This window comes from Lethenteron reissneri, chromosome 24, assembly GCF_015708825.2.
Source record: "Lethenteron reissneri isolate LAM-NWPU_2019-01 chromosome 24, ASM1570882v1, whole genome shotgun sequence".
NCBI lineage: Eukaryota > Metazoa > Chordata > Hyperoartia > Petromyzontiformes > Petromyzontidae > Lethenteron > Lethenteron reissneri.
The window spans coordinates 9,980,768-10,005,021 of NC_083802.1; the positions used below are offsets into that span (position 1 = coordinate 9,980,768).

A 24,254-nucleotide genomic window follows, 5' to 3' on the forward strand; every position below is an offset into this window, starting at 1 on the left:
ATTTAGAAGTTTTTTTGAGGATACGACAACAGACGGAGTGAGTTAAATAAAAGCGTGTAAAATGTTTTAAAATGTTTTGGATTTTTTATGATAGAATATAGTATTGTCATCAATATGACATACCTATACCAAGTTTGCAGTCGATAGCACATTGGGAAGTGGGTAACGTTTTTATTTAGAAGTTTTTTTGAGGATACGACAACAGACGGAGTGAGTTAAATAAATGCGTGTAAAATAATACAAAATTAACCCGTAAAAACAAAGTTTTTCACTCTAAATCCTTTATATGCGTGGCGGCTAGAGTCCTCTCGTCCTCTGGCTTGAGATGGCTGCCACCTATGGGTCAGATGATTGTCTGTTAACATTAAGCAATTGGTAATTAAATATTTTTAAAAAATTCCCTAAACAGTGTAAAATTTTGGAAAAAAATTTTCACGAAAATTAATTGTCACGCACAACGAGTCTGTGTGCAAAATGTCAGCTCGATTGGATCACGGGAAGTGGGTTAAAAAACGACCGAAAGCACGCAAGCAAGTGAACTTAATATAAAGGATTTAAAAAGGCGACAACTTCGGGGGGAGGCCTTCATCCAGCAGTGGAATAAACACGTGGCTGGCGAAGCGTGGCTCTTGGCTTGGCTCTTGGCTGGGCTTGCAGTTGAGTGTTTCGCCGCTAGGGGGAGACGCTGGACGCTGCTTCCATTGCGACGAAACCCGCCTGCAATGCAGTCGCGATTCAAGATTCGAGTGTTTAATTACTTGAATGTTGTTATTCTTGGTTTTTTTCGGGAAAGTCACGTAGAAGGGAAAAAATACAAATATAAAAATTCTCAATTTTTTGTAAGATTATTTTATTATTAATTTATTATTTCCCTTCTACGTGATGACTTTACCGAAAGAACCAATAATATGAATCCCTGCAGTCACGAAAGCTTTAAATCAAAATACTTGAATGTTGTTAAGTGTTAAGGGGGGAATTCGTAGTGGGGATTTTTTTTCAGCCTCTAGTGGCTGAAGACAAAGCTCCCCCGTGTAGCCTGAACAGACTGTAGGGGCAAGTGCTGTTAGCGAGCAGCACCCTATAAAGGCCAACACCACGCCCGGCCGCCTTTGTCTCCCCAGTGGCGATGTGTTACACGTCGTACCAGGTACTCACTTGAGGCTGAGTCGACCTAGCTGGAGGTCCAGGACCGGTTCAGGTAATCGTCACCGGTGGTGTTGGTGGCCGTGAGTGGGAATCGAACTCGGACTGAGATGACCGGTAGATGCACCACCAGCTGTGCCCCCTGCTGTGCCAGGCTAGGTGCAGGAGGTCTCGGGACAGACCCAGCAGGTGCCATGGGTTGGCTGATTGAGATGACCGGTAGATGCACCACTGTGCCAGGCTAGGTGCAGGAGGTCACGGGACAGACGCTGCAGGTGCCATGGGTTGGCTGAGATGACCGGTAGATGCAAAACTGTGCCCCCTACTGTGCCAGGCTAGGTGCAGGAGGTCTCGGGACAGACCCAGCAGGTGCCATGGGTTGGCTGACTGAGATGACCGGTAGATACACCACCAGCTGTGCCTCCTACTGTGCCAGGCTAGGTGCAGGAGGTCTCGGGACAGACCCAGCAGGTGCCATGGGTTGGCTGATTGAGATGACCGGTAGATGCACCACTGTGCCCCCTACTGTACCAGGCTAGGTGCAGGAGGTCACGGGACAGACCCTGCAGGTGCCATAGGTTGGCTGACTGAGATGACCGGTAGATGCACCACCAGCTGTGCCCCCTACTGTGCCAGGCTAGGTGCAGGAGGTCTCAGGGACAGGCCTACACTTCCGCTCCCCTTCATCAGTGACTGAGCACACACCCAACCACGTGGCACTGCAATGAATACTGTAAATGAATCGGCGGAAATGAACCGAACCACGTGTGGCACCGCGTGCTAGTGTTAAATTCACGCGAATTTTATCATTTAAAAGGTAAATGTGTGTATTTGTTGTATTTATTGACCAAGCGATTCGTGTAATATTACTACCAGTATTTGACATTTCAAATTGTAATGTCGTGTTTTGTGAACAAGGTAACATTGTTAGTTTTGAACTAATTGTTAATCGTGTTTTAAGCTCTTAAAAAGACTCGGGACTTGCCAAAGCTTTATTGTCTGGGATACAAAAGCCACTCTTGACAAGGAACGGTCCATCTTTACACAAATATTAATACATTAATCTTGATTTGAAGCTTTCGTGACTGCTGGAATCCATGCTCTTTGGTTATTTCGGCAAAGTCACGTAGGTATAAAATAAATCACTTAAAATAAATCACTATTAAAATAAATAGTGATGTATTTATACCTACGTGACTTTACCGAAAAAACCAAAGAGTATTAATACATTAGTGAATTGATCGGTGCGTGTGGGAACCGATTAACTTGGAATTTGTACAAACGAGTGACAATAAATAAGCATCCCATCAACCACATCGGCCATCAAGGAGTACCTTGTCATAATAAAGTAGTTTTATTGGGGGGGGTTTAGGTCTAATAAATATAAATGTGTCGTTAACTCACCACCACCCGACACAGCCAATTAGTAAGTTGTGTCACCTAAACACGTGACAATTAGTTACTAGTAAAGCACACCGGAGTGTGTTGGGAGAGAAAACCCAAAGACATTTAAAATTTACCAGAATTGACGAACCTTAACCAATCTGCCGTGGCGGTGGGTTAACGACAACATTTATTCTTGACCCAATCTAACTCTAAATAACCTTTAAAAACATGAATATTGGTCACAAAAGTCCTACATGTTAAAAACTAAATTTATGCTTCTCCATTCCCCGATGGAGAAGCAAAATGCTCCTTCATGGAATATATAAAAGGTGACCTTAGTAAATTTAAATAATCAAATAGTAAAAAATTAATCAAAATTAGTTATCACAATTATATTTTATTAAGCAGAACTTTAGAACGTGTTGTTTATATTTAAAGTTGCGCATTTTTATGTGACGTCACATTTCTCACCCCCCCCCCCCCAGGTGCGTGACGTCATTTATGGACGGTCCCTAAGGGGTTGACAGGTATGCAATATCGATTTAAAGCTTTCGTGACTGCAGGGATTCATCTTCTTGGTTCTTTCGGTAAAGTCACGTAGAAGGGAATTTTATTATGTTTTATTTTTATTATTTTATTATTGCCCTTCTATGTGATTTTACCGAAAGAACCAAGAAGAGGTGTGCAATATGCGACGTTTAACGTAAAGCGAACAAGAAGGCCCAGACGTTAAACGAGACGGAGCCACAGTTATAAGAAAATGTCTAAAATCTATTTTCCTACGTCGCTTTACAACCACGGGTCGACGCAGACAACGTGTTAAAATCACTAAAACAGAACTAAATGATTCTTCATGGAATAAATAAAAGGTGACCTTAGTAAATTTAAATAATCAAATAGTTAAACATGAAAATTAGTTATCACAATTATATTTTATTAAGTAGAACTTAGATGCCCACTGCATTGGGCCCTGTTCGTTATTCAATGCCATCGGTGAATTCATCCAATGTTGGAAGTCGAATTTTATTAATCGGATTAAACGATTCCAGCGTTTATGGGAATCGATATTCGATTCTCTTACGGTGCTGTGTTTGGCGTTCAAACGATTGGCGCGGTGAAGTAAGAGTGATTCGAATCGGCTTAACACGCAGGCTTTCGCGACCAATGTTATCCATAACAGAGGATTTTCGTGGGTTCGATCGCTTAAATATCAACGTGTTGTTAAAGCCGCCGGACACGGCCAATCGGTAAGGCTGCGTCACCGGTGTTGTTTGGGAAAGTAAACCAACAAACGTTTAAATCATAAAGTTTAAATCATAAAACAAATCATAAAGCCAACTTAGAATTATCAGGCCAGAGTTGTGGAGAAATCCTTTAAAAAAATTTTTAAAAAATTTAGTCAGCGAATCGATTCGCTAAGGAATTTCTAAATCGCCGTTGTGGAATCGTCACATTCCTCACCGTTATATAACAACGGGGGGGGGCGGGGTCAACGTCACCTCGCGCTCATTACTATGCGTGACGTAACCACGCACGGCTCATGAATAATTAATATCGGTGACGTCACCGGCGGCGGCGACTCCACCCACCCCCCCACCCGCCAATAATATTCATGAGGCTGACGTCAGCGGGGCGGTCGTTAATATTCATGAGGTGACGTCACGGGGCGGTCGTTAATATTCATGAGGTGACGTCACGGGGCAGCGTAAAATTGCGGTGAGTTTTAACTTCACTAAATAGGCTTTCGCAAACAGCGCGTACGGTAAGCGGCGTCCTGGCGTTCGTGATTTTAAATGTTTGGTTTTTAACAGCCGTCGATTTGACATCATCGAGAGCGAAGCCGCGGCCTTAAACGACAAATAACACGCCAATAATGTTATCTTTATTGATGGAATTTGTCTGCTGACAGTCTCTCTGCATGTGTGTGTGTGTGCGCTATTATATACAGTGTTAGGCTGAATTTCTCATTTGCAAGTAAACTCTTAGTGGTGGTGGTGGTGGTGGCGGTGATTTAATATTTGTGTAAATATTTCAGAGGTAAGTGAGCACATGTTGTGTTTGTGACGACGAGTTTTATACCTTCTGTACACGTGTGTCCCATGCATGGCATTATAGACTGTACAGTGCGTGGTACAGTCTATATATACTGTTAAGCTTTCGAATAGATCGAATTTAATAGGCGTAGGATGGAATTTTATAGTTGCAAGCCAGAGTTTAACAATAGATATATTCATAGTTAAAGGCTGCACTTCATGCAATCTCAGTTGAGTTCAGATTTAGTGAAACAATGCTATTATGTTTAAATGCCATACTGTATATTTCTATATTTTCATATCTGCGTTGGTTTGTGAGCGTTTTTGGTGTCTCGCATGAAGTTTCCACCCCGAATCGAGTGTCTTTTCATCGTCGTCTTTTGTGAGGGTTCATTTAGATGTGAATACAAAATTGGATATTCATTCGTCCTTTACAGAAATCTGATGCCCACTGCATTGTGTGGTAAACTGTAGAGAAACCTTTTCATAAAAGCCTTCTCGGACCGTGCGATTGGGTGGCGTTATTAACACGATAGACGTCTATCATGGCTTCTGCTAACAATGTTATATAAGTGCAATGAGAGGACAATGAGCTGGTTTATCTCAAAGTCATGTATTATCACACTTTTTGAGGAGGAGGTCCCATTGAAGTATTACTCTGTTGAGGTACTCTATTAAATGTGGTACTTTATACAGGTCAAATGTTGTTATAACAACCGGTCCCGCTGCTTTATATAACCCTTAAAATATCAGGTCCAGGAGCTTGCCTTTTTGCGTCTATTATAAGCGTCCGGCGTTTTGTTTGTCCGTGAACTATAAATTTATATAAGAACCTTTCACAAGGACTGAATCAAAAAGTTATAGAAAGTGGACCCCCCAGATGTAGGGGTAAAAAGTTGATCCAACAGGTTTCCAAAAATTGTCGATCCCCCTCCATCAAAATCAATTTATTTCATACCCAACATAGTAGTATCGACTATCTACTGATTCTATACATGCCTACACACCCTACATACAATAAGCAATAGTTTATACTGACTCTATAGTAGTGTAGAGGATGTTCAATAGTATCTACTGACTCTATAGTAGTAGTCAGTAGTATCTACTGACTCTATAGTAGTAGTCAGTAGTAGTCAGTAGTATCTACTGACTCTAGACTTTGATACTACTGACATACAATAATCAGTAGGGGAAGTAGAGGACATTGGAGGCGAGAAGCCCTCCCCGCCGTAGGCCGCCGAAATTCTGGAATTGTGAAAAGGGGGCAATAGTTGACTTCTTCAAGTGTGACATTTGGATCTTTCTCCTCTTCACCTGAGGAGCTGGTCTAATTTCTGGGCTATATCCTAATATTAATGACGTGTATAAAATGTTTACATCCATGTGAAGATTCTGCATTGTGTATGATGGTATATACTCAATGTAAGAATTAGGGCTGAACGATTAATCGATTTCAAAGTGAAATCGCAATATGAAACAATGTGATTAGCAAATCGCAAAGTCGGCGATTTTTTGCGATTTGAAAAGTCCTATTACTTTCTTATTAGAATTGTTTAATTATTTATTTAACTTAACAATTCTATGTTTAATTGTTCTATTAAAATTTTTTTTTAATAAATACATGTTGGAAGCAGTTCATATCTTTTAAGTTCTCATACTTCCATTACAATATCTCGAGCAGTTCATATTTTGATGGTACCATGTGGTAATGCTCCATCACATGTTTTAAATCTATTACACAGTGAATATTGAACTGAAGCTTTACTTAATCGCAAATCAAATTGCAATCGCAATATCTGTCAGAAAAATCACAATTAGATATTTTCCCCAAATGGTTCAGCCCTAGTAAGAATCATGATTTTTAGATAATTAATTTCAAGATTGTGTCACGTGGTATGATTCCGTCTATCTTTCAGGGCTGCCGTTCAATGCTTATTGTCAACCATTTCACTGTTTTCCTGCTACCTTTGCTTGCTACAATGTCTTTGATCACATATGTGTTGTGTTCTCCGATTATTTATTTCTCATTCTTAATTATTTCACAGACTTCTGTGCATTTCATAATTTGTCGAGGGTTTACGTCTCTCCCTGTTCTCAATATGTTTGTGCGTGGATGTATTATCTTCCCTGCTTTTTAACTTATCTCCCACTTACAATGCACCAACCACATTACTGTGCTATTTACAGTATTGCATTATGTAAAGTGTTAACATCCATTTGATCAGTTTGGCCCTCAAAGCATTACATACTATACTGAGCCAAGAATGTCTGTGTGCAACACTCGTGACGTCACTCCACGTCGACCAGCCCCCCTCATTAATAATCATGAGCAGGTGACGTCACTCCACATCGAACAGGTCCCCTCATTAATAATCATGAGCAGGTGACGTCCTCCAAATGGACACCCCCCCCCCATTCATAATAATTAGCGGCTGACGTCACTCCACATGGGGGGGCGAGGCGCCTCCTCCCCCCTCCTTGGCGTCAACTTACAACCCTCTCTACAAAGGCAGAACCCCCACGTCACGCGATCTCTGTAACGCTATTGAGACATCAAAGTAAAAAGGACGTCGTGATGAACAAGGGATTATAACCTTAAAATGAAATAGGTCTGTGTCACCGCACCCTTACAAATTGCACACGCATTGATGCAATGAATATCACGTCGCGGTCTGCTTTTCGCTTGCAAGTTTCAGATTTACTGCAATACACCCGTGCCTTGGATGGGCAAAAGGCTAGTACATATGATAGAGCTAGTCTATAAGCCTTCTGGCCTAGATTTTAGATGTGGAATAATAATTTTTGCCTGGAACTTGTTCAGACCCGACTTTGGCTATGTTAAAGTGCAACTTGCATTGCACATGTGTGTGATTGCTTCCTGTGTTGAATCTTATGAGAAGAAATATATCCCTGACATACTGGGGGTTATCCATTGGAGTCAAGTCAATGTCGTTCCTTAGTTTATCAATGAGGCTTTTCCACATCCAATTCTTACATCCCTTTTTGTAAAGGTGATAAATATGTTAATGTCTTTACTGGCTGCAAACTCTAATAGACACTCATCACTCCAATTCCAAACCTGCTGATGATCCTCAAATCTCTACCTTTTTACCAGTGTATGTGTCAGTCACCTATTGCAGTCTAATGCATTTAGAAGTTAGTACATGTCTTCATACATTTGGCATACTTAACTTCACGACTCATTGCAGCATATACTTGAAGTATCTTTAACTTGGGAGTTTTTAAAGAGCCTTAATGTTAGTTGGGTAAATCTATCCGATATACACTTGAAACCTGAATCTCTACTTTTGGACTAAGCATGCCACTCCTCCATAATTACTATCAACTCTCCCTGAATGATAGATAATGTTTCCACTTTCCAGAACGACGGAGGTCTTTTTTCTTTTCGATTTTAAAGCTTTCGTGACTGCAGGGATTAATCTTCTTGGTTCTTTCGGTAAAGTCACGTAGAAAGGTGAAGAACAGGTCTGTCGGAAAGACGCTGTCTGTCTTTCCGACAGACCTGTTCTTCACCTGAGGACGGCTGCTTGCGTTGTGGCCGAAACGTCGTGAGAATTGTATTTTATGTTTAATTTTTATTATTTTATTATTTCCCTTCTACGTGATTTTACCGAAAGAACCAATAAGATGAGTCTCTTTCCTTCTCAACTTACTATTGCCATCTTTGTCCCCATTTTAAATTTCAATTGTCTCTTTCAACAAGGTTTTATTCTTCTGATAGGGTCCGTGCATTGCTTGTAGAAATGGTCAAATCAAGAAGGCGTCCTGTTCTTTCCCAGTGGTTCCTAACATCGATTAAACCTACACCTACCCTGCTGCCGTTATGTTTTATGAAATGAGAGTTGCACCTCTGATTAACACGGTTGGCTCCGATTAGCATGGTTGGATATATATACGGTGCGAACTAAGTTCAACATACAGGTGACCTGAGGACCGTGGTTCAGGCTAGGGTATTTCACCACCTTGGTCAATGTGGTTGGTAAAGATACCCACCTGACATAAGCAATCCTCTCGTGTGCTCACTAAAGGTTAGGAGAGGTTGGGGGCCACCCGAGTGTGAATGGTGCTCTGTCCATTTTATGTGAGCATCTTCACTCTGTGCTGATCTATTGGAATGGGATATGGAGATGTAGGAGTAGAGGAGTCCATTGTCGTCATGGAGTTATCAAAACCTAGAGTGTGGGTGGCTAAAAGACTAAGTCTAGTGGAGATTGCTAGTGGTACATCGGTTAGTCACTCTAGCCAGTTAAACCATAACGTTTGGGCTTGTCCCTCGACCTTCCCTGCAGACTTTTGCCACCTCACATGGCCTTGTAGTGTGCCTAGCTTTGCACGAGTACAATGGTGATATCACTGCTGTGCAGTGAAGAATAGTGGCTGTTGTCATTCTAGGATCATGTCCATATACAGATTTGGCACCTTCCAAATATTTCAGGTGCAGACATTTTAAGGCATACAAAGGTAAAAACAAAATGTTCTTGTCTTATTTTATATTCATAATATCAGTTTATCAAAAACAGATCAGTTTTCTATCTATAGACACGATTCTGCCAGAAGAGCCATTTATGGCCATTTCTGATATTTGAGCAAATGATTGCTGCTCGTCAACGCCATAAGTGAACATACAGACTCTGTGTCTGGGAATCACTGGCCATTGGAGTTACCGGTACGGCTGCCAAAGTGGGCATCTCCACACATGTGTCTCGGCACTTGTACATATGTGTAAATTTCCGGGAGCTCTGATCTACAGCACTTTGAACTAGCGAGTGATGGTAGAACACTGGAGGTTGGTGCTGGCACCATGGGCAGCGAATTGTGTGTCCTATGGACATAGTCGCCCTCCAAGCTATCCACTTGGCTGCCATTCACCCTGTCCTCCGTTTTTCTCCCACCTTGCCTCGACCCCTTCTGCAGGACATATTGTCGATTGTGACCTCCCCCCCCCCAACTCACAACTGCTGTGGAGGTGGCCATGCTACACCTTGAGTGGTGCCCCCCCAAATAGAGAGCAGCTGCATCTCGGTTGTGCTAGCCATGGCCAATCAAACGTGGATTTTCCATTGATGTCTTTATTCCACGGGCAGTTGGCTGGGGTCCGCCCACCCTCACTTGTGTGATTTGCTGCTGGATAAAGCGTAGAAGTTTGCTGGGCGTAACCGTGCAAGGGACCTGTAAACGTGGCTGGGACATACCATTTTTTGTGGGGTGTTCTGGCAGTGATGAAAGCTGTGTCCTATTTAAATGTATGTGCGAAGTTAATTATAAATGACAGTCCTTTGGAAATCCACTGCTGGAGAAAGCCTCCCCATGGCTGTTCGTTACTTGACTGTACTTCACCACACTAGTCAGTTCAGGTTGGTGAAGGGGTTACCAAGACTGGTTCAACATATCACTGGCCCCCTAAAATGTATCAATTGCTAGGAATAAAACTCAAGCTACCATGTTCATAGCGCAGTGTGCTAACCACTTCACTACCGCTACCCCCTGTATATAGACATCTTTGATAATTGGTTCTTTACCCTTCTATCTGGCAACAAAACTGACACCTTTTTGCAAGGAGTCATGTTTGCATAGACCGCAATACCTGCAGTCATAATACAAACAAAAGAACATAACTCTGATAATGTGCACTGTCCTTGAAGTTGATTGGTCCACACCCGAGACAGCTTTCTTTCGAGCCTAGTCTCATATGGGTTGGACCAGATGACGCCAAAAGGCGCACAACTCAAGGACAATGCACCATCAGAGTATGAGAGCTCGGGGCAAGCATCTACACTATGGGGACCTCATTTGCCAGTAAAAATATGATAATTGGTTCTTTACCCTTCTATCTGGCAACAAAACTGACACCTTTTTGCAAGGAGTCATGTTTGCATAGACCGCAATACCTGCAGTCATAATACAAACAAAAGAACATAACTCTGATAATGTGCACTGTCCTTGAAGTTGATTGGTCCACACCCGAGACAGCTTTCCTTCGAGCCTAGTCTCATATGGGTTGGACCAGATGACGCCAAAAGGCGCACAACTCAAGGACAATGCACCATCAGAGTATGAGAGCTCGGGGTAAGCATTTACACCATTGGATCCTTATTTGCCAGAAGCTAGAGCTCTACTTACATGTAGAGCTCTAGCTTCGAGAGTTTTGGAGAGTCCATGAGGATTGCTCTCGACATTTCTAAACAACTATATTGTGTCTGTTATCATATGTATTACCAAGCCCCATTCTATGCAAGCAGGGATCTCTAGCTTTCTTACTTGCCTGTTCATATGTGCAGTTGTTGAAGGTAATCAGTCTGAAACCGTCACCTCTGTAATTTCATAAAGATCCGTTTAATCTCCTACATTTTTATCTCCATAAATGACTTGTTATCTTCAAGTCATTGATGGATGACTTTACCCTTCATTTAAACCACACAAAGTAAAGACTGTGAGCTGCCCAATGTGCTGATGTTTCGCTATCAGTCAATAAGCAACTTGAAATGAGCCCCTGGGTGGGGTGAGGGGGACTCGTCACTTCCACAATAAAAGCGTAGTCCATGATTTTATCATGTACGGTTGTCAGTCCCTCAGCCCATCTGATCAAGCTTGACTGTGTTGGTCTTATCTGTAATGAATCCGTTGCACGACCGTTTCCACTGACCTGTCGTGGATCGGCCACGTTGCTAATCTGGATCCGGGGAGGTATTTATGGGCCAGATCCTTCTCAAGCTCTCTGATTAGTCGCCACTGCTGTGCAAGGCACAGTTTTGGCCAAGGTTGAGAGTGTGGATGTAACATCTGGGCAGGAGCTTGGAGTTCCTACTTGACTGCTTCATAGAATCCACCATGAAGGAGTTCAGTTGATCGGTCACTTGCCTGTCGCTCATTTATCGTTACTACCGACCACGACAATTATTGTTGTCACCCCCTTGATACCTCCCGACAATGTCAAGGGCCATATCAAGCAGATTGACTGTTTCCTCTCACCCGTACTCTGTTGAGCTACCCTGTTTGGAGGAACACAATGTTTTTCTCTTCCTCCTCCATTCCTCACCCTGCTCGACTTTGGATACCCCCCCCCTCCAGCTCTTTTCCCAAGTTCCTATAACTTCGCTCAATGCAAGAAACGTGGTAATTATTATCAGCCCTTGTATCGTTAGTACATGCATGTGTACTTGTTTCTATGTGTGGACATGTATATAAGGCACACTGTATACTTGTGTTTGTATGTACATATTTACGTGTGTTTGTGTATTTATTTGTGTGTATTTGTATATATACAGTATGTGTACATGTACAATTATACTGTGTTTGTGACACAGTGGTTATCATACTGAGTAGGGAGCGGTAGTGTAGCTGTTAGAACACTGTGATACGAACCCGGCGACCCGAGGTCGATTCTCGCTCATGGCCAACACCAGTGACGATGATCAGAACCGGTTCTGGACCTCCCTTAGGTCGACTCAGCCTAAAATGAATACCTGGTGCTGTGTGTAAACATCTGCACTGGGGAGACAAAGGTGGCCGGGCGTGGTGCTGGCCACCCACCCTCTTGTGTGCCGTGCCGGCTTTCATAGGTGCTCGCGAACAGCACTTGCCCCAACAGTCTGTTAAGGCTATATGGGGGGGATTTTTGTCTATCACACTTCGCTTGAACTCGGTGACCTCCATATGATTCCCGGCCATGGCAAACATCATTTACAAGTGAAATCTTAACCAGTCCTAGGCAAACCCCCTCTTCATCAACCGGCATGACCAGCTTGGTGAAGTATGATCAGGAAGCCCCCAATGATTGACACGGCTTGGGAGAGAGGCTTTCATGCAGAAGTGGTCTATTGGTTTGACAAAGGAATTTTAATTATTGTTATTTGTTAGTACTCAATGTGTGACTATATGTGTGTATGTACGTGTCGATATATAGTATGTGCGTACGTATATCTCTGTAAATGTGTGTGTGTGTGTGTATAGACACACACACGTGTACTGTATATGTATAAAAGCCCCGTCTGCGCCGTTACATAACTGACCCAGGCATTATTTGGCAGGGCAACTTGTCTAGTTATGCAATGAGTCTCTCGCGCACACAGACTCGCGCACACTGTATATACGCACCCATGCACACATGAACACGGAAACACAAACAGGTATAAACAAATACATGTGCAGACACATACATAGACACACATACTTACATGCAGGGTAAAGTGCACTCACGTGTACAGACACGTACGCATATACACTTAGACAGACACGGGCCACCCTGACCTCGGAGGCATGATCGGAGCTTTCAGCCAGCAGTGGATTAAACAGGAGCTGTAAAGAAAGAAGATATACATGCCAAATATACGTAGTTATATACACTTTTATATATGCATTCACACTCATATGCATGCACACATAATGTAAGTATTTAGAGTATGTTGCGTATGTACAACATACTTTATGTACATGTATACTTATATGATGCACTTGCACACGTGGAAACACACACATGCATGTCTGTGCACGAACATTTTTACATCTGTGTGTTTGTGTCTTGTATGTATGCCTCTGTGTCTTCATACATGGACATATTCATTTAACATTTGTGGGTGGGTTTTTATCTGTCCATTTTTTATTATATATATGTCTTTCATTTTATCTGTCTGCCTATCAGTCTTTTTAGTAATTCTTTGACTTTGAAGCCTTTTGTTGGTATGCCTGTCTGCCTGTCAATTGCTCCTACTGAATATTTTTCGACATTTGTACACTCTGCATTACACATTGTAAAACAATCCACATAATACACAAATAACGTTGCTCGTTAGACTATTTATAATGTTCTGTGCATTTCAAAAACATACACCAACTTATACTGCTAGCAATTTGTAACATTTCATTTATTTTTTCCCCATCTCTGCATTTTCCACCCAGGGTCCCTCACTCCTAGTGCCAAAAAATGTCGATGATTTTAGAGAAGTCCGCCATGTTTGGGGTAAGTGTGTGCGTGTCTGTTTTCGCTTAGACGGTAAGCGGATTTAAAACATTCACACCGAGTAAGCGATAATATTCCATGTCGGCTCGCATTGAAGCCATCGAGTATTTTGAGGATGTTCAAATTTAATCTCGGAAGTTTCTTTTTGAAAAATCTCGATCTCGCATTTCGCCAAAGCCCGCTTGCAACCACGGCCTAGCGCCAGAGCCAATCCTTGCCCTTGCCTAACCTGCGGTCGCTGCCAAAATCACTCTGAATCGACGCCAAGATTCGTGCCGGCAGCAAAATTATTCCTCGTCTCGCGCCGAACTTCTCTCTGACGATCTCTGCCATCGCCATTAAACACCTAAATGGTTTTGCGGCATAAAAAAAACTTGTAAATACAATATCCTGATCGTAAAACCCAATCGTCGATTTTCATTTACGTAGCCTAATTATTTTGCAACGGACTTCGTCAAAAGAAGACGGCATGGTGAGAGAGCGAGATGTGCTTTTTTGTGTATACGTGCGAGCCATCTTTTCTTCCTTGTGCACTGGCTTTCCAAAGCCATGTTAGGATTTTAGTTTTTTTATGTACATACATTTTTTTGGCTGCGATCATTTGGAGAAAATAAAAAAAACACGCTCTCATTTTTTGCGTCGTTGGCAGGACTTAGCTGTGTTTTTGGCCAGAAAGCTTTAGCAAAAAAATGTATGAAGCTTTTTGCTGTTGTTTGTGTGTGCATATGTGTACTTGTGTGGTGCAGTGGTTCATGGGCTGCACTAGGAACCAGGGGACCTGAGTTCAATTCCTGGCTATGAATAACATCAGTGGCGAGTGGTGTCTGAACCCGTTCTGGGCCTTCGGCAGATCGACGTAGCTTAAATAAGTACCTGGTGCGGTGTATGAACATCAGCACTCAGGAAGTAAAGACGGTCGGATGTTGGGTTAGTCAGACCACCCTTCGTGTGCCGTGCCACCCTTAATAGGTGCTCACTTGCAGCACTTGCCGTAAAAGTCTATGAGGCTATGCCAGAGTTGTTTGGCCTTTGGTGTGGATGTGTGTGTTTGTGGATCAGCATGTGTGAGCTTTGTGGAAGATCTCACTAACTGCAGTTGCCCCAACAGTCTATAAGACTTTTCAGGGTGATTGCTGTCTTTGTGTGTGTGCGCGCATTTGTCATTATCTGTGTGTGTTGGGAGCGGTAGCGTAGCAGTTACCTTGCTGCACTACGAACCTGGTGACCCGAGTTCGATTTCCGCTCACGACCAACACCAGTGACGATTATCTGAACCGGTCCTGGGCATCCCCTAGGTCGACTCGACCTCAAATTAGTACCTGGTGCAATGTGTAAACCTTGTCACTGGGGAGACAAAGGCGGTCGGGTGGGATGCTGGCCACCTACCCCCCTCGTGTGCCATGCCAGCCTTCACAGGTGCTCGCTAACGGCGCTTGCCTCAAAAGTCTGTTCGAGCTATATGGGGAATCTTTGTCTTTTTCTGTATCTGTGTATTTGTATGACATGTGTAATGTGTATGCTATATAATGCCAACCCTGTCCGTATCCCTCTCGCACTTCACCTTCCATCACTGGCCTTTATCTCTCGTCACCTCTTTTCACCTCCCGTCACTCGCTGACATCTCCTTTCACCTCTTCTAATCGCCCATTGCCTCTTGTCTTCTACCTCCCGGCAATTCCCCTCACCTGTCACCTCTGTATGCTTACCATCATTTGTCTCGCCACTGCTCACCGCCCAATACCTCCCTTCACCTCTCATCATCTCCCCTTACCTATCATCTTCACTTCCCGTCACCTCTCCATCATCTCCTGTCACCATCCCTCACCTCCTCTTTCCTTTCCTCGCCTCTTTTAACAGCATCAGGATGAATATCACCCGTTTATCGAGGCCCTGCTGCCCCACGTGCGCTCCTTCTCGTTCGCCTGGTTCCACCTTCAAGCTCGCAAACGTAAGCACCTCAAGAAGCACGACCGGCGGATGTCAAGCGCAGAGGAACGGGCGGCGAAGGATGAGCTCCTCGCCGAAAAGACCGAGGTGAAACAGAAGTGGGCCTCCCGCCTCCTGGCCAAGCTCCGCAAGGACATCCGTCCCGAGTGCCGTGAAGACTTCGTTCTGTCCGTGACGGGACGCAAGCAGCCCTGCTGCGTGCTCTCCAACCCCGACCAAAAGGGCAAGATGCGTCGCATCGATTGCCTACGGCAGGCCGACAAGGTGATGGGTGGCGGTGGGTGAGAGGGATGAGGTGGTGAAAGGTAAAAGAGAGATGAAGGCAGTGCTGGGAGGAGAGCAGGGTGGGGACAGAGAGGTAAAGTGATGGCAGTTGAAGGAAGGCGTGGAGAAGAGAGGGGATGAGTCAAGTAACGGAGAGGCAATGGGAAGTAAAGTTATGTGAAGTTCGTAAAGGGAGATTATGGGAGGGGAAGGGAGAATTTAGGAGAAGAGAGGTGAGTGAAGGAGAAGAGAGGGGGGGGTGTGGAGATGGGAGGTGAGATAGGAGGTGTGGAGAGGAAAGCAAAGATCGAGTGAGGTGACAGGAGGTGAGGGGGAGGCAATGGGAAGTGATGGCAGGAGAAAGGAGGTGGAAGGAGTTTGAGGGGAGGAGAGAGGAGATGTTGAGATGCGGCGAGGCGATGGGAGTAATGGGGAGAACGAATGTGAATGGAGTGGAAGGGAGGGAGATGAACAGAGGCGCACTGGGAGGTGAAGAAAGAAGAAGGGCTCTTAACGTGTGACCATTTAATGACGTAGGAAACAATTAAAGTCAGACATCACATGGACTTCATCAATATAAGTAGACTTGGCACATCAAGAAGAGATGATGGCCGTTGAATATGAATGGCAGCCAAATGAGAGAACATGGCCAACAGCACGACCTCCAAAGAGATGTGGCAATGAGGTTAGTTCATCCGGAGGAGTGGGATGGATTGTCGAATTTCATGATTGTAAAGAATGGCGAAGGCATGTGGAGGCCTTCATCCAACAGTGGATAGACCATGGTTTTGCAGATGATGGTGATAGTAATGCCCCTGATGATGATGCTTTTGCTGCTGCTGATATTGTTGATGAAGGCAATGAAGTTGGTATTGATGTTGCTGTTGCTGATGATCATGATGATGGTGATCTCATGCTGTTATTGATGACGATTATTCTGCTGCTGATAATGATGGTGGTGACGGTGCAGGTGTGGCGCCTTGACCTTGTAACGGTCGTCATATTCAAGGGCGTTCCACTTGAGAGTACGGACGGAGAGCGACTCGCCAAGTCGACTCGATGCCTTCACCCAGGGCTGTGCGTTCAGCCCATGCACGTGAGCGTCTGTGCCCGAGAACTCCACCTCTACATCGCCTACCATGCCACCCCAGCCTCACGTGCAGGTGAGGGGAGATATGGGGAGTTGATGGGAGGTGGTGAGAGACATGGGGAGGTGATGGGAGGTGGTGAGAGAAATGGGGGGTGATGGGAGGTGGTGAGAGACATGGGGGGGTGATGGGAGGTGGTGAGAGACATGGGGAGGGGATGGAAGGTGGTGGGAGACATGGGGAGGGGATGGGAGGTGGTGAGAGACATGGGGGAGTGATGGGAGGTGGTGAGAGACATGGGGAGGTCACAAGACATGGGGAGGTGATGAAAAGTGAGAATAGACATGGGGGGGTGATGGGAGGTGGTGAGAGACATGGGGGGGTGATGGGAGGTGGTGAGAGACATGGGGAGGTGATGGGAGGTGGTGAGAGACATGGGGGGGTGATGGGAGGTGGTGAGAGATATGGGGAGGGGATGGAAGGTGGTGGGAGACATGGGGAGGGGATGGGAGGTGGTGAGAGACATGGGGGAGTGATGGGAGGTGGTGAGAGACATGGGGAGGGGATGGGAGGTGGTGGGAGACATGGGGAGGGGATGGAAGGTGGTGAGAGACATGGGGAGGGGATGGGAGGTGGTGGGAGACATGGGGGGTGATGGGAGGTGGTGAGAGACATGGGGGGTGATGGGAGGTGGTGAGAGACATGGAGAGGGGATGGGAGGTGGTGAGAGACATGGGGAGGGGATGGGAGGTGGTGAGAGACATGGGGAGGGGATGGGAAATGAAGAGAGACATGGGGAGGTGATGGGAGGTGGTGAGAGACATGGGGAGGTGATGGGAGGTGGTGAGAGACATGGGGAGGTGATGGGAGGTGGTGAGAGATATGGGGAGGTGATGGGAGGTGGTGAGAGACATGGGGAGGGGATGGGAGGTGGTGAGAGACATGGGGAGGGGATTGGAGGTGGTGAGAGACATGGGGGGTGATGAGAGGTGGTGAGAGACATGGGGGGTGATGAGAGGTGTTGAGAGACATGGGGGGTGATGAGAGGTAGTGAGAGACATGGGGAGGTGATGGGAGGTGGTGAGAGACATGGGGGTTGATGGGAGGTGGTGAGAGACATGGGGAGGTGATGGGAGGTGGGGAGAGACATGGGGAGGTGATGGGAGGTGGTGAGAGACATGGGGAGGGGATGGGAGGTGGTGAGAGACAGGGGGAGGTGATGGGAGGTGGTGAGAGACATGGGGGGTGATGGGAGGTGGTGAGAGACATGGGGAGGGGATGGGAGGTGGTGAGAGACATGGGGAGGTGATGGGAGGTGGTGAGAGACATGGGGGGTGATGGGAGGTGGTGAGAGACATGGGGAGGGGATGGGAGGTGGTGAGAGACATGGGGAGGGGATGGGAGGTGGTGAGAGACATGGGGAGGTGATGGGAGGTGGGGAGAGACATGGGGAGGTGATGGGAGGTGGGGAGAGACATGGGGAGGGGATGGGAGGTGGTGAGAGACATGGGGAGGGGATGGGAGGTGGGGAGAGACATGGGGAGGGGATGGGAGGTGGTGAGAGACATGGGGAGGTGATGGGAGGTGGTGAGAGACATGGGGAGTGATGGGAGGTGGTGAGAGACATGGGGAGGGGATGGGAGGTGGGGAGAGACATGGGGAGGGGATGGGAGGTGGTGAGAGACATGGGGGGTGATGGGAGGTGGTGAGAGACATGTGGGGTGATGGGAGGTGGTGAGAGACATGGGGAGGGGATGGGAAGTGGGGAGAGACATGGGGAGGGGATGGGAGGTGGGGAGAGACATGGGGAGGGGATGGGAGGTGGTGAGAGACATGGGGAGGTGATGGGAGGTGGTGAGAGACATGGGGAGTGATGGGAGGTGGTGAGAGACATGGGGAGGGGATGGGAGGTGGGGAGAGACATGGGGAGGGGATGGGAGGTGGTGAGAGACATGGGGGGTGATGGGAGGTGGTGAGAGACATGTGGGGTGATGGGAGGTGGTGAGAGACATGGGGAGGGGATGGGAGGTGGGGAGAGACATGGGGAGGGGATGGGAGGTGGGGAGAGACATGGGGAGGGGATGGGAGGTGGTGAGAGACATGGGGAGGGGATGGGAGGTGGGGAGAGACATGGGGAGGGGATGGGAGGTGGTGAGAGACATGGGGAGGGGATGGGAGGTGGGGAGAGACATGGGGAGGGGATGGGAGGTGGGGAGAGACATGGGGAGGGGATGGGAGGTGGTGAGAGACATGGGGAGGGGATGGGAGGTGGGGAGAGACATGGGGAGGGGATGGGAGGTGGTGAGAGACATGGGGAGGGGATGGGAGGTGGGGAGAGACATGGGGAGGGGATGGGAGGTGGGGAGAGACATGGGGAGGGGATGGGAGGTGGTGAGAGACATGGGGAGGGGATGGGAGGTGGGGAGAGACATGGGGAGGGGATGGGAGGTGGTGAGAGACATGGGAGGTGATGGGAGGTGGTGAGAGACATGGGGAGTGATGGGAGGTGGTGAGAGACATGGGGAGGGGATGGGAGGTGGGGAGAGACATGGGGAGGGGGATGGGAGGTGGTGAGAGACATGGGGGGTGATGGGAGGTGGTGAGAGACATGTGGGGTGATGGGAGGTGGTGAGAGACATGGGGAGGGGATGGGAGGTGGGGAGAGACATGGGGAGGGGATGGGAGGTGGGGAGAGACATGGGGATGGGATGGGAGGTGGGGAGAGACATGGGGAGGGGATGGGAGGTGGTGAGAGACATGGGGAGGGGATGGGAGGTAGGGAGAGACATGGGGAGGGGATGGGAGGTGGGGAGAGACATGGGGAGGGGATGGGAGGTGGTGAGAGACATGGGGAGGGGATGGGAGGTGGGGAGAGACATGGGAGGGGATGGGAGGTGGTGAGTGACATGGGGGGTGATGAGAGGTGGTGAGAGACATGGGAGGTGGTGAGATACATGGGGAGGTGATTCATTTTTGTTATTTTATTTTTTAAAAGAATGTTCCTGTTTAGGCAATTGCCCGGCTGTTTCACAAGGGACATCCGTGGTGCAAGAGCATAACAACAATGAAAACAAAAGACAAAAATATTCACTTCGCAGATAACGAGTATGGGGCCTTAAGGATTGTTGTAGGATGTATTCGATGGTCCAAAATGAAAAACACATGAAACAAAAAATCTGTGCAAATATAATGACAGCAAGAGGTGCCATTAACCAGTGACGTACAAGTAAAAGTAATAAAATAAGCGTCTGAATTCAGACGCTGTCTCCCCGACAGACCTGGTCTTCACCTGAGGACGGCTGCTTGCGTTGTGGCAGAAACGTCGTGAGAATTATTTTATTATGTTTTATTTTTATTATTTTATTACTTCCCTTCTTCGTGACTTTACTGAAAGAACCAAGAAGATGAATCCCTGCAGTCACGAAAGCTTTAAATCGAAAAGTAAAAGTAAGTTCTATATTTTAGTCTGACAGTGACGTAAACACCCGCAAATCAGAAAGACTGAAAACGTGGGATTAGAGATGGGGAGGTGATGGGGAGTGATGAGAGACATGGGGATGTTAAGAATTGCATGGGCAGGTCATGGTAGGTGAGAGAGATATGGAGGTGATTGAGAGGTGAGGATAGACGATTAGAGCTTGGAAGGAGATAATGGGGGATGATTAGAGACATGGGGAGGTGATGAAAAAAGTCACGGATCGGTGATGGGACGTGCAGATAGACATGGGGTGGCGATGAGAGTTGAGTAAAGACATGGGGAGGTGATAGAACATGAAGAGAAACACGGGGAGGTGAAGAGAGGGGAAGGGATGCGGGCAGACAGCATTGCTGATAAAGTTTTGGCTCTTTTGAGTTGTCTGCCAATTTTCACAGGGGATAGAATGTTACCTTGAATTCACAGGTAATTTGAATACATACTGTAGATTTATTAAATGCTCAATTACGGGGTATTCATTAACTGGAGCCTTACAATTGAACTGCAATATTACTTTGACTTACTGTACAAAAAATTTGGTCTTACAAACCCGAGAACATTTCTCACTGGGAATGTTTTTATTACTATTTCAAAAACGTATTCTTTTTAATCCAAAATAAATACAAACTTCATACTGCAGACTTGCGGTATACAGGCACCAAACACTCCTTCATGGGCCCCGAGGATCATTTTAATGCTCGGCTATTTTCAGTGACGCAAAATAATGCTGTGTAGCAAAGCTGCTATTGGATATACACAACGCAAAATAATCATTAGCGCCGTCGTGCAGAATATTAAGTAACAAAATAAATATACAGACAATATGCCTCCATTGCATACCTGTCCCTGCATGTATAAAAAGTGCTTTTTACATATCTCATAAGCCGGCACGCCTTTTGAATAATTTCAGCAGCACGAGAATCGTTGAACCTGTTTTGTCCTTCAATGCCTCATCAGTGGAGTCAGGCTTGCTTGAACCAATTCTGTTGAACAGTGCGTTCTTTATAGACAAGGACGCTGCAAAATTATATAATACATAACACAACTGTTGTGTGTATTACCGATGAAATTGAAATCTGATACACAGTTCATATTTTTACGCGGCATTTAACCCTCAGTATGGAGCTTATGTGGAGCACTGGATGTGTGGTGGTAGATGGATGGAGGTGAGGAGCGATGCGGAGAGGTGATGCAAAGTGGAGAGAGAGTCATGGGAATGGTGAGATGTGTTAGGAAATGGTTTGAGAGACACAGGGAAGTGAAGATAGGTGATTACAGGGAGTCCTTTCTTAACATCGATTTGGTCCACGTTCTTTCGTTATACCGTCAGCAATACATTGTCGCTGCTAGCGAAGGGAACTACTTTATGGGACAGAGAGCATAGTCGTGCATAGCACAACGTGGCGCGGTCCCAGCATCCCTTACATCGTCTCAGTCTGTTCCGCTGTGTGTGAACCGAGATTTGGATAACATATCGTGCTTTTGTGATATAATCCTTCTGAACCATGAGTCAAAATGGCCATATGCCCACTTGACATCCATTATTGGTGAGTATTATCTTACAAAACTTGCAATTCTTTATTCGTATTCATATATTTTTTATTGTATTTTATATTATGTTGCTGTATTTTTATTTTTAACTGTGTTTTAGTCTGGTAATAAAACGTAAACTGGAACATAACCTTTTTTTCTTGTGGGGGAAAACAGGTTCACTTAACGTAATTCCACTTAAAGTCGCACTTTTCAAAATGCAACTACGACGTTGAGAGAGAGGACTCCCTGTATTTTGTAGGGGAGGTCATAAGAAGTAGGTTATTGGAGGCAATGGAAGGAGAAGGGAGGTTACGGGAAGCAACGGGAGATGGTGAAAGATGATGGGAAGCAGGGGGAAACAAGGGGACATTATTATTATTTGTATGTTTGTTCATACAGGAAAGCCTCACTAAGTCTCATGACTCTTTCAAGAGGGGCCACCATGTTTTCCCTGGTAGGGGGCGATGATTGCTATGTATTTTAAAATTGAGTAGTTGGCCTACATTTTTTTTTTGGTAAATGTGCATTGTGATGGTGGCACACACAATGACCTAGCCTTGTGGCTGACGTCACGGCACGTGTAACATCCACTGCGAAGCAGACGGCGCGTATATTTTTGCGGTTAATATGTCCGCAGTATTAATTAGGTCGGCCGCGCGATTCGAACCGTCAACCACTGCAACCGTGAACTACTCCGGCTGCTAGGTCATGTCAGCGTGATGGAAGATATAATGGTTGTTGAGTACATGGGATGGGGAAAAAAGGGACATGAAGGATCGGGGGGTGTTGAAGCCACGGGGAGATGATGGTAAGTGGAGGGAGACCTTGTGAGGTAATGGGAATGTGGAGGGAGGTGAATGAATGTGATTGCAGTTAAAGAGATGCTGTGGGGTAAAGGGGTGGGGGGAGGTGAAAGGTTACAACATAGGTAAAGAGAGACAGAAGGAGAGATAGGCAGGGAGTCGGACAGAAACATCAGGTTGAGGAGAAATCTACGGGGTGGAGGAGGAAGACATGGGTAGGTGATGAATGGCTTCAGGAGACAGAGAGGTGATAGAATGGTAAGTAGGAGTACATTTGTAGACACGCATGTGCATGCACACAAACGCACTTTGGACACAAAGCAACAGCCGCCATTAACCGAAAAGAAGCGGTAATGTCCCCACAGTGCTAGTGCCAGGCTAGGTGCATTTTTGAGGCTATGTGATGTATCAAAGGCTTGCTGACAGGAGGTCACAGGACAGACCCAGGTGCCATAGGTTGACTTTAGATTACTGGCAGATGATCCTTGCTGTGCCAACTTGCTGCGTTTAGCCATCCTGCGCTCCGCTCGTTATTGAGAACGTCACTCCTCTGCCCTCTGTTGTTGGAGGGCGACTGTCACCAACTGCCCAGTAGCATCCTTCATGAGCCTCCTCCACAGAGGCCAATCTTGACACTGCTGGTACCAATATTCGACAAGTCCACTCAGCTCCACATCTTCCTGTACCACAGCCCACCTCTTCTTTAGTCTGTGTCATGCCTGTTTAGCTACCTCTGGCAAAACAGAAGCTGCTTGGGCATGCAGTGGCTGGGCAGCCTTGCCTGCCGGGGGAGTTCACTAAAGAGACTGTCCAGATCTTTCAAGGATATGTGAGCGCCTCACACAATTCAGCCTGGTTAGACCCAGGATGGATCATAGGCAAGCCAGCCTGAATGTTTAAAACCGGTAAAACATATTCCTGTAGAGGGAGCTGGTAGGAACGTTGGGTTGCTCGGTTAATGGCCAGGGTCAACGGCGGTATGGTGTATTCCGCAAATATGCCCGATTTTCAGGGCGGGCACAAGCCGGCGTGAGTAGGTTAAACGTTGAGTTTTATAAGGGCACCACGGGGTGACCAGCCCCTCCCCATCCAGCCCCTCCCCACCCTCCACTCCCCACCCAGCCCCACCCTCCCCACCCAGCCCCTCCCCACCCAGCCCCTCCCTCCCCACCCAGCCCCTTCCTGCACGACGGACGGACACAATAATCCCCTGTGGGCTGGTGGAACCAGTGGGTTCCTACCAGTAATAGTTCTGTTTAGAGGGGTCTTCACGGCCATATAACTGTGGCCAAGAAGACTCGAAGTTTTGTATGTAGGGATCAGCCATATAGCTTCCACACACGTTCACCCACATTCAGTACGCATATGCCGAAGTACGCATATGCCAAAGTGCAATTTCATTTTTTTTTTATCACACCTCAATTTCTTACTTTAGGTGTAAAATTCACCTGCTAAATATGTCATTCAAATCTGTTCATATTTACAGCTTGCTGTAGATCCCCTCTTATCTGCATTGATGCCAATACTTGACTATATATTAACTGTAATGCATTTTTATCCAACTCCGCTGAACAACCGGTATTTAAACATGCAGTGTTTCAGTTT

At 46.1% G+C, this 24,254-nt stretch overlaps 1 protein-coding gene across 10 annotated transcripts in view; it reads left to right on the forward strand.

The window, feature by feature from the left end:
• The first annotated feature begins 4,159 nt into the window (after window positions 1–4,159).
• Window positions 4,160–24,254, forward strand: part of LOC133346566 (nuclear factor 1 X-type-like) — a 37,611-nt gene continuing 17,516 nt past the window's right edge. For 2 of the 10 annotated variants that reach the window (XM_061558216.1, XM_061558209.1), the window contains exons 1-4: window positions 4,160–4,245; window positions 13,479–13,539; window positions 15,397–15,750; window positions 16,721–16,913. In XM_061558216.1, coding sequence (XP_061414200.1) covers window positions 13,504–13,539; window positions 15,397–15,750; window positions 16,721–16,913 — 583 coding nt within the window. In that variant the 5' untranslated portion in view covers window positions 4,160–4,245; window positions 13,479–13,503. The other 8 variants (XM_061558215.1, XM_061558217.1, XM_061558219.1 and 5 more) reach the window with 8 other exon arrangements.